Below are 13,518 nucleotides of genomic sequence, written 5' to 3' on the forward strand. Positions count from 1 at the left end.
TAGTTTATCATAATTGTACAGAGAAACTAAATGTTGCAAGTTGTGTCAGCAACACCAATTGTGAATTACATCAGCATTTCCTCTCTCACATCTCCCCTCACCACAGTAGCCTAAAATATTCCCTTAACTCTCCCACCACACATGGTACAAACCATCTGTCTTTTGTGGCACTTAAAACTCATTCAGTCACATCAAATGTCAATAGGAAGAAAATGGGATGAAGTCAAGTGAGACATCAAGTAAGAATTTAGAATCGAGGTAAATCTTACTAAGGAATAAATGTAAAACCAGGGAATTTTTAGTATTTATCTTATCGGGTTTTCACAGGGGCTATGAATTTATGGTGTAGAATCACAAAAAATGTAAAATTGGAGAATGTAAAATTGAAATTCCACTGTAATTACTCTCTTTTTTTATTTCACTTTTTGTACCTGCTGCTCAAGCTGAAAAACACTGTGCAGACTTGGCAGCTTTTTATTCATTCTGCTCTAGGGAAGTTTTCCTTCTGCTTCCCTTTCCTTTTTCACCTTAACCACAATAACAAAAGACACATTCCAGCAGGTCCTAAATATGCTGGATCAATTATGCGTGGTGATGAAACAGGAAAAATGTCAATTATGCAAACAGCAAGTGATGTTTTTGGGACACATTGTGTTGTGCCAGGATCAGACTAATGGAAGAGAGAACGGAACTAATAAAATGATGCCTTGGCCTACCATCTGCCAGAAAATAAAGTCTTTAGAAATAATAAACTTTTACAGCTGACTATTCCATAGACTGCTCACATCCAGATGTCTCTAACCAGTGCCCTGACTGGGAAAAGTACAAAGGGAGAGCATTCTGTGCAGTGGATGATGGAAATGATTCAGGTTTTTGAAGAAATTAAAGAGTGCTTATGGAATGCTGTGACCATGGTCCATCCCTCACCTATGGCACATTTGCCTATTAGAGACAACACAAGCAAGACTGCTATAGGCATGGTTTTGCAACAGAGAACTGAGAGTTCCCAACAACCCATGCAGTTTTTTTCCTGTAAGCTGATGGAGACCGTACAGTTATGTTTGGCTTATGGCTATGAATTGCTAGCATTATATGAGGCTGTGAAATACTTTAAAGAGGACACTGAGGACCTCTTGTCCTCTCATACTCTTTACTGACCATCACCGATTAGTCCATGCGATATGTTATCTGAATTAGGGCCCTTCCCCCCATTGCTTCAGACATTTGGACTATGTTGCACAATTTACTACTGAAATCCAGCACATAGATGGAGCAAACTGTGTGGTAGCACATTACTTGACTTGAATTCACGCCCTTAGTGCACTGATCAACTTTGGCAAATTAGCAATGAGGCGGAAACAATTTGGACAGTTACAGGCATTCTTAGAAGATACCAGCATGGGGTTGTGGTTGCAACATATTGAGATTCCTAACTCTAGCATGCATGTATGGTGTGATACTTTGTAGGGCAGGTATTTACCCGAATCAAATGGTTTCTAATAAATTTTGTCTGGCATAAAAAATTACAACGATGGTGGAAGCCATTCCCTTAAAAGACATGACAATAGATTCTATGGTACTGTCTTATATCAATATGTGCAGTGCTCTTTCGGGTACCTGATGTCAATCATGACTGACGAGGTGCAGTAGTTTGAATCACAACTCTTTGCAGAACTATGTGTTTTGTATGGAGAACAATACTTCCTCACAAATGTCTACCACCATCAAAGTAATACATTGGTCAGACATTGACACCATACCCTGATGGGTTTACTGATGTGTCACAATTTGCTGTGAACCAAAGCATTGCTGTGGATTCTACTGGGATTCTGGACAGCTTACCAAGATGATCTGAAATTTTCTCTCACTGATATATTGCATGGTAAATGTCTGATGATCCCTGCAGACTTTCCCTTGCCATTCCTGCCAGTGGCATCCTCAGAGTTACTGACATTGGTAAACAAGGTCAAACACCATATAACTCACATTCACACACCACTTTCTTAAGTTCACTGTGCATGGCAAGTTTTCATGCATAAGGCATTAAGTTATTGCACCCATGTGATGTTTTGAGACAACACTATGGATTCCACACTCCAACAACCTTATTCTGGTCCTCATAAAGTACTCTGATGTGGAGAACAAATTATTCCCATCCTACTTCATCGTAAACCATCAACGATCTCCATCTAGCTCTTAAACCTTTCTTGGGTGCTGGGGGTCAGGAAGAGGACAACCTACCATCCCTAACAGAGGATCCTTCATCCACTTTCACTACAACTGATGTGGATCTTCAGTCCTACAATCTTACACTCACACAGGAATTTGACTCCTGGCAACTGTCTCCAAGTATTGCTGACAGTGATCCACCTTGCTCTCACTGCAGTAGGCCCCTCCACCCTCCCACTTTTCTGCAAGATACATTCAGGAGTAGGGTATGCCTCCTATCCTACTGTACTCAACATTGAGGGGTGAGTTGACATCGACCTACGAGATCCAAGAACAATGTATGAGTTTATGTCTTTAAATATTCTTTTGTCTATGTTCTTCTGCCTCATTATTGTCTTGCTGCTTACTGTGTTACTGAAGTGTGTTTCTTTTATTCTGTATTGATTCATGTGAATAAAGTGGTACAGTTTGTGGAAACAGTATCTGCCTATTATTCTGCATACACACCACTAGGAGGCTCCCACAGACTTTTCACAACTCCATAAATAATGCATGGTTCAATCCATGTATAAGGCAAATAATTAAATCAAGAAGACTGTCTCACATGAGTACACAACAATGTATGGCAGCATGACTGTGTCCCATCTGATGGGAGGCACATTTGTGAACATTGACCAATGAAATGGAAATGCTCTCCAGAGGTGTGGCAAGGTAGTGTAGTAAGTGGGCAGGAAGCACATAACAAAGCAGAATACATTAAGCACATTATGTACATTCATATGGATTAATACATAACAGCTGTGAAAGCCAACAGCTGCTCATAGTACATATCATCTTAGGTGAACTGCGGAACTCTACATCCAGCAATATTACAACAAAACTGACTGAATGGGAAGCAATGAAAATCTATCTGTAAATAGAGAATGGTTGTATCTTAAAAAAAGCAAAGGAAATTGTTAATATTATTACAGCCTGACTTCTGTAACTCTTCAAAGTTGACACTTGCCACAAAATGCTCCAAAACAGCATGCTTTTCCTTAAATATCAAAGGAAATTGACGCAGATCTGAAATGTGAAATAATTTGGGTGAAGGTCATGGTTAAAGTAGGCTCAAACGTGGTAATTGGATGTCTCTACAGGCCCCCTGGCTCAGCAGCTGTTGTGGCAGAGCATCTGAAGAAAAATTTGGAAAATATTTCGAGCAGATTTCCCAACCATGTTATAGTTCTGGGTGGAGATTTTAATTTACCAGATATAGACTGGGAGACTCAAACATTTATAACGGGTGGCAGGAACAAAGAATCCAGTGAATTTTTTTCTTTTTAAGTGCATTATCTGAAAACTACCTTGAGCAGTTAAACAGAGAACCAACTTGTGACGATAACACATTACACCTTCTGGAGACTAACACACCTGAACTATTTGAAACAGTTAACGCAGAACAGGGAATCAGCAATCATAGAGCGGTTACTGCATCGTTGATTTTAGCTGTAAATAGAAATGTTAAAAAAGGTAGGAAGATTTTTCTGTTTAGCAAAAGTGACAAAAAGCAGGTTTCAGAGTACTTGATGGCTCAACAAAAAAGTTTTATCTCAAGTACAGATAGTGTTGAGGATCAATGGACAAAGTTCAAAACCATCGTACAATATGCATTAGATGAGTATGTGCCAAGCAAGGTTTTGGTCTTATGTCAAAGTGGTAGGTGGATCAAAGCAAAATGTCCAGACACTCTGTGACCAAAATGGTACTGAAACAGACGATGACAGACTAAAGGTCAAAATACTAAATGTCTTTTTCCAAAGCTATTTCACAGAGGAAGACTGCACTGTAGTTCCTTCTCTAGATTGTTGCACAGATGACAAAATGGTAGATATCGAAATAGATGACAGAGGGATAGAAAAACAATTAAAATTGCTCAAAAGAGGAAAGGCCGCTGGACCTGATGGGATACCAGTTCAGTTTTACACAGAGTACGCGAAGGAACTTGCCCCCCCCCCCCCCCCCCCTCTTGCAGCGGTCACCATAGGTCTCTAGAAGAGTGTAGCATTCCAAAAGATTGGAAAAGGGCACAGGTCATCCCTATTTTCAAGAAGGGACATTGAACAGATGTGCACAACTATAGACCTATATCTCTAACGTCAATCAGTTGTAGAATTTTGGAACACGCATTATGTTAAAGTATAATGACTTTTCTGGAGACTAAAAATCTACTCTGTAGGAATCAGCATGGGTTTCGAAAAAGACGATCGTGTGAAGCCCAGCTTGCGCTATTCGTCCATGAGACTCAGAGGGCCATAAACATGGGTTCCCAGGTAGATGCCATGTTTCTTGACTTCCGCAAGGCATTTGATACAGTTCCCCACACTCGTTTAATGAACAAAGTAAGAGCATATGGACTATCAGACCAATTGTGTGATTGGATTGTAGAGTTCCTAGATAAAAGAACGCAGCATGTCATTCTCAATGGAGAGAAGTCTTCCGAAGTAAGAGTGATTAAAGGTGTGCCGCAGTGGAGTGTTGTAGGACCATTGCTATTCACAATATACATAAATGACCTTGTGGATAACATCGGAAGTTCACTGAGCCTTTTTGCGGATGATGCTGTGGTATATCGAGAGGTTGTAACAATGGAAAATTGTACTGAAATACAGGAGGATCTGCAACAAATTGACGCATGGTGCAGGGAATGGCAACTGAATCTCAATGTAGATAAGTGTAATGTGCTGCGAATACATAGAAAGAAAGATCCTTTTTCATTTAGCTACAATACAGCACGTCAGCAACTGGAAGCAGTTAATTCCATAAATTGTCTGGGAGTAGGCATTAGGAGTGATTTAAAATGGAATGATCATATAAAGTTGATTGTTGCTAAAGCGGATGCCAGACTGAGATTCATTGGAAGAATCCTAAGGAAATGTGGTCTGAAGACAAAGAAAGTGTGTTACGGTACACTTGTTCACCCACTGCTTGAATACTGCTCACCGGTGTGGGATCCGTACCAGATAGGGTTGATAGAAGAGATAGAGAAGATCCAACGGAGAGCAGCACGCTTCATTACAGGATCATTTAGTAATAGCGAAAGCATTATGGAAGATGATAGATAAACTGCAGTGGAAGACTCTGCAAGAGAGACGCTCAGTAGCTCGGCACCGGCTTTTGTTGAAGTTTCAAGAACATACCTTCACCGAGGAGTCAACCAGTATATTGCTCCATCCTACGTATATCTTGCGAAGAGACCATGAGGATAAAATCAGAGATATTAGAGCCCACACAGAGGCATACCAACAAGCTTTCTTTCCATGAACAGTTCGAGACCGGAATAGAAGGGAGAATCGATAGAGGTACTCAAGGTACCCTCTGCCACACACCGTCAGGTGGCTTGCGGAGTATGGATGTAGATGAAATATTACTATCTGTGCCCCCCCCCCCCCTTTCCAACTAAAATGTAACACACAGACACCAATTAAAAGTAGAATTCTGGCAAGAATATCAGCTGAAAGCCAGGGGAAAATCATTATCAAATGAATAATTTGTTTCATGTTTCACTGAAGTGATGATAACTTGCCTACCCAAGTATGTAGTATCCTTTATGCTAACATGACAACTGTTGCATTCTGCCTATGTATTGTCGCAATTTTAATAGTCAGAAGATTCTGTAGTCTTGGACAAATATTTCAAGTCCTATGAAGGAACCTTTCTTCAACACTCATTTGCTGTACTGCTGCAGACTCTAGAATGGGTTAAACATTAACAAAAACCATAGACAATGTAATAATGCAGTATTATATCTAAAAAATTTCATGGTAATTGAGAATGGCTACAAAAGCATTCATATGTAAGTGATAGGATATGTACTCAGACTTTCTGATTTGAGTCATTTAGCAAAAAAGGTTACTCCTTTTGTAATTTTAGTGACTACAATGAATGTGAGTGTGTATCTGGGTAACTTGACACAGACAAAACGTGCGCACGCATAATCATTCAGATCCTTCTGTTAATGTGTAAACTGTAATGGATGATGATCTTAGAGCATTCTTTGTTGTCTTTGATGGAAAATTTCCATTGTAGTAATGAGTCTAATAAATATTATTATACAGCAACAAGAAACATTAATTACTCAAAATACTCACTGGCAATGTGCTGGAATGCCTCATGACAGTTTCGGTCCTTGCGAACCCAGCAGAATACCCATTGGAAACGTCGTACCCAGAGATTTGTCACCTTTCTATGGTGCAACACACCATCATCTTGCAAACGTGTTGAGCCCAGTGGATCAAATACGAGAGCAAGTCCAAATATACTTAGTGCAAATAACACCCAGTTAAACAGTACAAGAGCTGCAAACAAAAACACAATAAAATAAATACAGATGCAGTGTTAAAAAAATGACATTTTATATTGGTGATAGCTGTGCCGCATGGTGGGTAGCAGTTAAAATCCTACCAACAGCAATTTATTTTATTTAGTATTTACCATTGCTGGAAGATTCTCAAAACTTTTCATGTTTATAAAATTTGTTTATTCTGGAATATTTGTTATTCGTATAAATAGCAACACACTCCACTCAGTAGTTCAATTGTCTTCTATCCATATGTAGGTGTTTGTAATAAATGTACTTTCAGTGCTAGGTGCTAAGCGTTGCACATCATTGACGACCCTGCTTTTGGATTGTGGTTATCACATGATATTGTTTGGTGGACACGCCAGGTACTCTAAAACATTTACATCACTGTGGCTCCAGTTAGGCAACACAAGGACAAGAATCAGATTACAAGCAGTACATTATTCCCAAGGTCCATTGATAGCTGGGATAAATTCCAGGCCAAACATATGGTGACAATTAGCAGCTAGGCCACTTACTGTTATCAGATGATTAATTAAAGAATAGAGCCAAAAGTCATGGAGAAGTGACACAATCTTACAGAATGTTTTGGCCTTATGCCACATTGTGAATCCAAGTATGACAGAAGCCAAAACATCTTACATTTGTTGAAAGCAATTGCTGAAAACGTGTACCAATCTCTTTTGGTAAAGGATGTCACAATCACTGAGAAATTCATCAGGTGATAACAGCACATCAAAGAAACTCAACAGAAAAAGAATCTAACAAAAGAAGTACAACTGATTTCTGAATGTGGCCCGCAGGGCAATTGTTGAAGATCGCAACAACCTCATCTCTATCATACGCCAGATACTAATAAAAGAAGTATAGCAGATAATGATAGCCAGAACTGTCAGACTGAGGTAAGCCATGCATATAGAGATAGCAGCCTCAAATATTGTCACCATACATCAGGAGGAAACAGAGAATGTCCAAGAAGAAGTGTATCGATCTTCAGCTCTGGTCTCCATCACCAGTCAAACCAGCCAGGAAGAACAGACTCAGCCAATTCAGGCTTTATGCCACAGCCATCAAACAACAGCCCACCATCTGACCAACACAAGTACAACCAACTCCTCTGCCAAGTACAACATCCTACAGGAGGACACATATTTGGACATTTGGAAGCCAGAAGACAGCATTCTGGTATGTTTCCACTATGGGCACCCTGGGCATGTTGCATACTGCTGCAAAGAAAGAAGACGGCATTCCGATAACTACTATGTCACTAGATGCCAACAATCACAACAGTCCTGTTCACACCAGTCAACAGCATATGATTACAGACAACCAGTGGGACAAACGCCATCACCGACGCTGGATGAGATTGCTCCCCAATGTGCTGTACCCACACCTCACAGTCATACAGAGATCCAGCTGCTTGTCTGGCTGCTAAATTCAGGAAAACTAAGTGGGTGGCCATATATGAAGGTGAGGCTGCCACAAATGAAAATGCTTCATGCAGTTTCCAAGATGTCAGGAAATCTCACTGTGAGCTAACCTTTCTGGGTACAAGTAGCCTTAGGGGCTTCTTTTTCTGTAATGTTGAATGCCTATCATCACCAGCTAAAGAAGATTATGATCCATGATATGAAAGTGGCTTTACTGAGGGTCACAAACAGAAAATACATCCCACTGATAGGGACAGGCAATGCAACAATAACTATGAATGATAAAACACAGCCCTTCAAATTTGTCATCTTAGCAGAATTTAGTCATAATGTTATTCCTGGAAGGGATTTCTTGGAGGCATCAAAAGCAGTCATGGACTGTGGAAGACCAGAGTTCCATACTGATGAAGCTACTCCAACAAGGACACATAGCAAAGATTGCTCTGGATGGTTGTTTGCTGCCATCATCAACAAGATGAGTTTCAGACATCAGTCTGGGAGCTGAGTTAAACTATAAAGTTTTGTCAGTTGCAAGAAGCTATTAACACTCACAAAAGGAATCTACATAGCATCAATGATCAGTTCAATGCCACTGATTAAGAATCATGCACTGTTACTGCAACAGAAAATACAGTGGTAGAAACTACTACTGAACTGCTGGTAGAATCTGGCCTGACTGAGGGGCAAGTGTTTACCATTCTGCAACAATTTTTGAATACTTTCAAACTGAGAATGGAAGAAAGACAGGCCAATTGCCCATGGTAAAATACCATGTCAACTCTGGGGATAATCTGCCAACTAGTCAGTGCTTGTGTATTTTATATCCAATGAATGTTGCATAATACAGGACAAAGTGGAGAAGATGCTGCAAGATCACATCATGCATCCTTTTACAGTCGTTGGTTCTCTCCTGTTATCCTTGTGAAGAAGAAGAAGGGTGACATGTGGCATTTATGCATCAACTACCAATGACTGAACAAAATCACGAAGTTATTATGAACAAATAAACCATTTATTTATTTATCTATTTATTTAAATATGTCACCCTAGGCTACCTGAAAAGAGTAAAAGATTTCTCAACTATGGACCTCCAGACATGTACTGGTAAACTGAGATGGATGAGGCTGACTAGGAAAAGAATGCCTTCATAAACACTGGTAGCCGCTATGAGTTCAAAGTTATGCTGTTTGGGCTATGTAATATTAAAGCCACCTTCGAACATATGATGGACGACCTGCTTTGATAACTTAAATGGACAACATGTCTTTGATATCTGGATGACATGGTTGTTTTTTCAAAGACATTTGAAGAACATCTAAGCCATTCATTTAACATCTGTGTTACAGTATGTTTGGACTGCAGTCCTCTGCCATCAATAAATACCAGTCACATTTATTTACAAATCATTCACCATTGTGACGCATCACCACCCTCTATGCTGGCTAACTACTGTAGGATCTGTCGGGTCAGTTGGCGAGATGGACACTAAGGCTTGAAGAATACAGCATTTTAGGTGTGCACTAAAACAGCTGCAAATACAAGAATGCTGACAGTCTTTCAAGGGATCCTGTGACAGCTCACAAAAGCATCGACAAAATCTCAGTCATCACTTCTGAACAGAGAGTTGCTTCAGCATTGCTGAAAACTTTACGAGCCTCAAAGAAGAAGGAATCAACCGAAGAAGGATTCCAATTACTAAAGGGAACATTGTACAAGAGAAACTTTGATGCAGTGGAGCACAAATGGTTGCCCATCATCCTAGCTCATTTACCACCAGGCACCCTAAAGTTTTTCAACGTGTTCTAACATCTGGTCACCCAGGATTTGTGGAGATTCTAGACAGTACTAGACACAGGTATCACTATAAGGCCTCTGCCAATTTGCTAGTCACTACACGAGCCACTGTAAGGACTGAAAGTGATGGCAGCACATGCTGCAATTACCTTTGGGCATATTGTACCATTTCTGCCTGCAGCAGTGCCACTCCACCAAAATAGAATCAACATCTTGGGGAGGTTCCTGAAGTCAAAAAATAGGAATTGATGGATAATAGACTATAATGACTACCTCACCTTCTACACATTTACCAAAGCTGTGCCAACTGCCAAAGCCCCTGTGCAGTTCCTTGTAGAAATATCTTTTGGAAGATGTCTTATAAAAGAAATACATCCTCTTGAATTACTTCTTCCTGTGATTCAAATTCATCTTCCCTGACACTTCTGCTTCTATTCCTGCATCACGACAACTTACATGTACACAATCCTCATTTTCTAAAACATCACTGTCACTGTCATGAGCTCATCCCCAAGACAAGAAGCAACACAGCTGGCTCACATACAGACCCTGGACACCCAATAGCAGGACCAAAAGCAGTTTAACACCAAGCACTGATCAGTGAGATACAGCCTGGGAAGTTTGGTCTGTGTAGAAAGTGTAATTATCAGAAAAACAAAAGTGCTAATTTGGGCTCGTATCATTTCCTTTTTCGCTTGCTGAGTGGCACACATGAATCTGAGGGTTATAAAGAATTCACATGTGCAGAGTGCATGCCCTTCATATGAAGCCCTCCTACAGTCCTCAAGTGCAGGTCAATGATGGATTGATAGGGTTTCTTGTTCAATAGAACTGAATATCAGTTCGATGAACATGAAGCTCCAATGGGAGGCATGACCTTCAATGCTCAACATAGTGAAAAGGATGTGACAACATGACCAGAATTTGTGGATCGCACCATTGCTTCCATGCCCAGTAGTCAGCTCCAGTGAGAACTTCTGAAACAGTGGTTTGCTATTTCTTTAGGAGAGGGAACAATGCCACAAGCTGTACAGCATGCATCATGGCACAGCAGTTAGCAAGAATAAAAGGTATCATAATTAAAAGCCTCAAGGAATGTCATATCTGAAGTTACTTCATTCTTTGTTACTTTTTATATTGTTACTATGATGCTCTGATGTCTTAGAGGGGTAAGTTTGGAGTCATAAGAAGCTGTAACATTTGACCAATGGTGTTCCATTCTCCCCCCCCCCCCCCCCCTCTCTCTCTCTCTCTCTCTCTCTCTCTCTCTCTCTCTCTCTCTCTCTCTCTCTCTCTCTCTCACACACACACACACACACACACACACACACAGTATATTTATGAATGAGCCATATCATTATGAAGAGTATTTCAATGAAAATAATGTATTTTATATTTCCTGAGAATTCTGCCAGCTATGCTGACATATATTGTGAAAGTAGAAAGGAACTGGAATGTGTAAGTTTCATGGGGGATAACAGCATTACTAAATTATCCATGACATTATAGCTTATTATAGTCAAGAAATGGAAGCTTACTTGCAAAATTTGATTTTTTTCTGACTATTTAAAATGATATATCTTGAGAAAAATATCTTTAGATTAATTTGCAGTACTTCAGTTTAATTTGCAACATCAAATTTTGCCCATTTTCAGTGAAATTTATAAACTTTAGCTAGAAAGGGCAGTATCATGATAACACAGTGTAGATAAATTTGTAAGAATTAAAATTCATAAATGTTAAAACCAATGGAAAAAAAACAGAGCAACACAAGTCTGTTTGCTATTATATAGAAGAAATGTTATGTCAGTTGCAAATCAATGTGAAAAATATGGATATATGAAAACTCCACTTGTATCATTTAGTAACAATCATAAGTTATTTATGCTTGAACTTCAACAAGAGGTGAGTTAGTATAAAGCAGTCAGTACAATTAAGTCAATAAGAGGCCATTAGTCATTGAGGCAGAGTCTCCATTTTTAGGTACTTGAAGTAGAACTGAATCTTGTAGATACTGCAGCATAAACTTTACACTTATTGAAATATTCTGGGCCATTATACCATGGTCAGATAAATTTCTTGTTGAAACTCTCCCCATCTGGAGAGAATATCTTCAATCATTAGAACTGGTTCAGAGCTCTTTGGGATGGGATTACAAGGTAACTAATAGTTTTAAGCCAAGTGCAGGACTCAATTATGTCACCTGTGATTTAGACTCTTTGGCAAAGGAACTTGAAAAAGAAGATCATATTATAATGGTAGGGAGCCACGCATAACATCTGGACTGTAACATCAGTTATACAAGCCCAACTGAGGTGACATTGCTGAGAATGCTTTTCACACTAGCATGAAGATTGTATCACTGGTTCAGTGATATGATAAGCACTGGATGAAGTGTTCAGTGAAACATGTTAATGCAAAGCTTGGAAACTTGCTCAGGGAAGAGTGACATTTATTCATGGGTGTGACCGACGCATCACCCCTCACTCAGTCTCATCATACATGGTGAGGTTTGTATCTGAATACTTGCACAGCTAATTGCCAGGAGTATCCTGTCTGACAAAAGTAGTATTCATCCTATCCCAGTGATTTCCAGTGTGTTCACTAGGCCTTTTTAGGGTAAATTCTTGCAAATGGCAGAGTTTCAGAATAAACATAGTTATAGTTGATGTAATTATTAGTATAACAAAACACTGCAGCTTGGACAAAGCCAAGGATAAAAAAGAACTTCACATATCCTTTCAGAAACTGCTAAGGTAGGTTGAGTTGCAGCAGACTTGTACGTATCAGAACTCACACAGAACTCACTGAAATTGATGTACACAAGCTAATCTCATAATACTGTAGACTGAGGTGACAAAAGTCATGGGATAGCAATATGCATGTATACAGATGGTGATATTATTGGATACACAAGGTATAAAAGGGCAGTGCATTGGTTGAGCTGTCATTTGCACTTAGCTGATTCATGTGAAAAGGTTTCTGACACAATTGTCACCACATGACAGGAATTAACAGACTTTGAACATGGAACAGAGGTTGGAGATAGAGTCATTGACATTTCATTTCAGAAATCATTAGGGAATTCAATATTCTGAGACTCACAGTGTCAAGAGTGTGCCAAGAGTACCAGATTTCAAGCATTACCTCTCACCATGGACAACACAGTGACCGAGAGCAATGACATTAGCATAGATTTGTCAGTGCTAACAGACAAGCAACGCTGCAGGAAATAACTGCAGAAATAAATGTGGGACATATGATGGACATATCCATTATGACAGTGCAATGAATTTGGCATTAATGGGCTAAGACAGCAGATGACCAATGCAAGAGCCCTTGCTAACAGCATAACGTAGCCTGCACCACCTGTCCGGGGCTCATGACCATATAAGTTGGACCCTAGCTGACTGGAAAACTGTGGTCTGGTCAGATGAGTCCCAATTTCAATTGGTAAGAGCTGATGGTAGGATTTAAGTGTAGAGCAGAACCAATGACGCCAGGAACCCAAACTGTCAATAAGGCACTGTGCAAGCTGGTGGTGGCGGCTTGATAATGGTAAGGGCTGTGTTTATGTGGAATGGACTAAGTCCTCTGGGCCAACTGATCCAATCACTGACTGCTTGGAGACCATTTGCAGCCAATCATGGACCTCATGTTCCCAAACAATGATGCGCCATGTCACCTGGCCACAACTGTTCACAACTGGTTTGAAGAATGTTCTGGACAATTTGAATGGATAATTTGATCATCCAGATTGCTCAACATGAATCCCATTGAAGA

At 39.9% G+C, this 13,518-nt stretch overlaps 1 protein-coding gene across 4 annotated transcripts in view; it reads right to left on the bottom strand.

Moving 5' to 3' along the window:
• The window catches only part of LOC124785083 (diacylglycerol lipase-beta-like), an 853,236-nt gene that overhangs the window by 95,632 nt on the left and 744,086 nt on the right, over positions 1-13,518 (bottom strand). For all 4 annotated transcript variants that reach the window (XM_047254152.1, XM_047254151.1, XM_047254150.1 and 1 more), the window contains one exon: positions 6,300-6,506. In XM_047254152.1, coding sequence (XP_047110108.1) covers positions 6,300-6,506 — 207 coding nt within the window. The remainder of the gene's footprint in view (positions 1-6,299; positions 6,507-13,518) is intronic.

The sequence above is a fragment of the Schistocerca piceifrons genome, chromosome 1 (assembly GCF_021461385.2).
Source record: "Schistocerca piceifrons isolate TAMUIC-IGC-003096 chromosome 1, iqSchPice1.1, whole genome shotgun sequence".
In the NCBI taxonomy this organism is placed as follows: domain Eukaryota; kingdom Metazoa; phylum Arthropoda; class Insecta; order Orthoptera; family Acrididae; genus Schistocerca; species Schistocerca piceifrons.